Raw genomic sequence first — 1,113 nt, forward strand, 5'->3', positions numbered from 1 at the left:
GGGGGCAGAGACACTGCACATCGGCTGATTCTTGTGACTGTAGCTCTTGTCCTGTGGTGATTTACTTGCATCTTTCCAACTTCTTCTAATTTGTCTGAGAGACCAGAGAAAGGATTCAATTTGAGAACAGTTGGGATTGGGTACTATTAGGGGGAGTGCATACTGACACATGGCAAGTTTTGCCAAAATGTACTGCCTGGCAAAGTTGTCTGCACAATGGAAAAGGGCCATCTGGATATCCATCGGATGAATGTGTGGCTCAGACTTAGTAGCTGAAGGATTAGTGTCATCGGGAGTGTCTTCATAGAACTCTTCATATGGATCAAAAGCCAAATTTTCCTCGTTGGTGGGACTTAATGTTTCTTGAGTTTCTGCATTTCCTGTGTCTTTGAAGATCAAATATCTCATTCCATAGTCCAGCATCAGTAGCTTTTGCAGGAAATAGAAGGGAAGCTCCTCTTCAGATTTGGGCTGGGTGTTGTGCACAGAAGTCTTATAGATCTGATGGAATTTAGCTCTGTTCATCTTTTTTGGGTAGTAACATTCTAGGCCTAGGCGATGGAGTAAGTCCAGCAACGCTTGGTTTTCCATCACTTCTGTTTTATTGTTTTCATTATTTTGCTGTTTATTAGACTCTTTCTTTTTATGGCAGAGACTCTCTAATTGTTTTTTCACTTCACCCATCTGCAATGAAGGGTTGGTGTCTTCAAAATCTCCATCAACGAGTAATCTTAGGTTGTTCTCTAGACTTTCCCAGTCATGACTTGTTTCAAATTTTGTGAGGACATGGATAATTTCTGCAGACAATGACTTTTCCGTGTGTTGTTTTACTAATGCCAAGCGTTGTGCTTTCTCTTCTGTAGAAATGGCTGTGACTCCAGCTGTGGCTGTCAGAGCTGTGAGCATCAGGAATGCCACAGCCCTGTAGCTGTGGAGATTTTGGAGCATCTGATATTTGTGTTGGACAGTTTGCATTTCATCCAGTAGGAAGTTTACCTCCTCACACCCCAGGAGAGGCTGAAAGATACCGGTTTTCCACTGGTAGCCTGCAGCAGCTGCAACGGAGAGCAGCAGGAGCTGCATGTCTGGCTGCTCTGCTTCTCGGAGATGATT

At 43.7% G+C, this 1,113-nt stretch overlaps 1 protein-coding gene across 1 annotated transcript; it reads right to left on the reverse strand.

Moving 5' to 3' along the window:
* Nucleotides 1-12: 12 nt before the first annotated feature.
* Nucleotides 13-1,107, reverse strand: LOC108490405 (interferon-induced very large GTPase 1-like; the record flags this gene model as incomplete). The annotated part of the gene is made up of 1 exon (XM_017796460.1): nucleotides 13-1,107. A coding segment is annotated over one exon (1,095 nt), but the record flags the coding sequence as incomplete, so codon positions are not given.
* Nucleotides 1,108-1,113: the final 6 nt, after the last annotated feature.

Source organism: Nannospalax galili, unplaced genomic scaffold (genome assembly GCF_000622305.1).
Source record: "Nannospalax galili isolate Female #2095 unplaced genomic scaffold, S.galili_v1.0 C48671953, whole genome shotgun sequence".
Lineage (NCBI taxonomy): Eukaryota > Metazoa > Chordata > Mammalia > Rodentia > Spalacidae > Nannospalax > Nannospalax galili.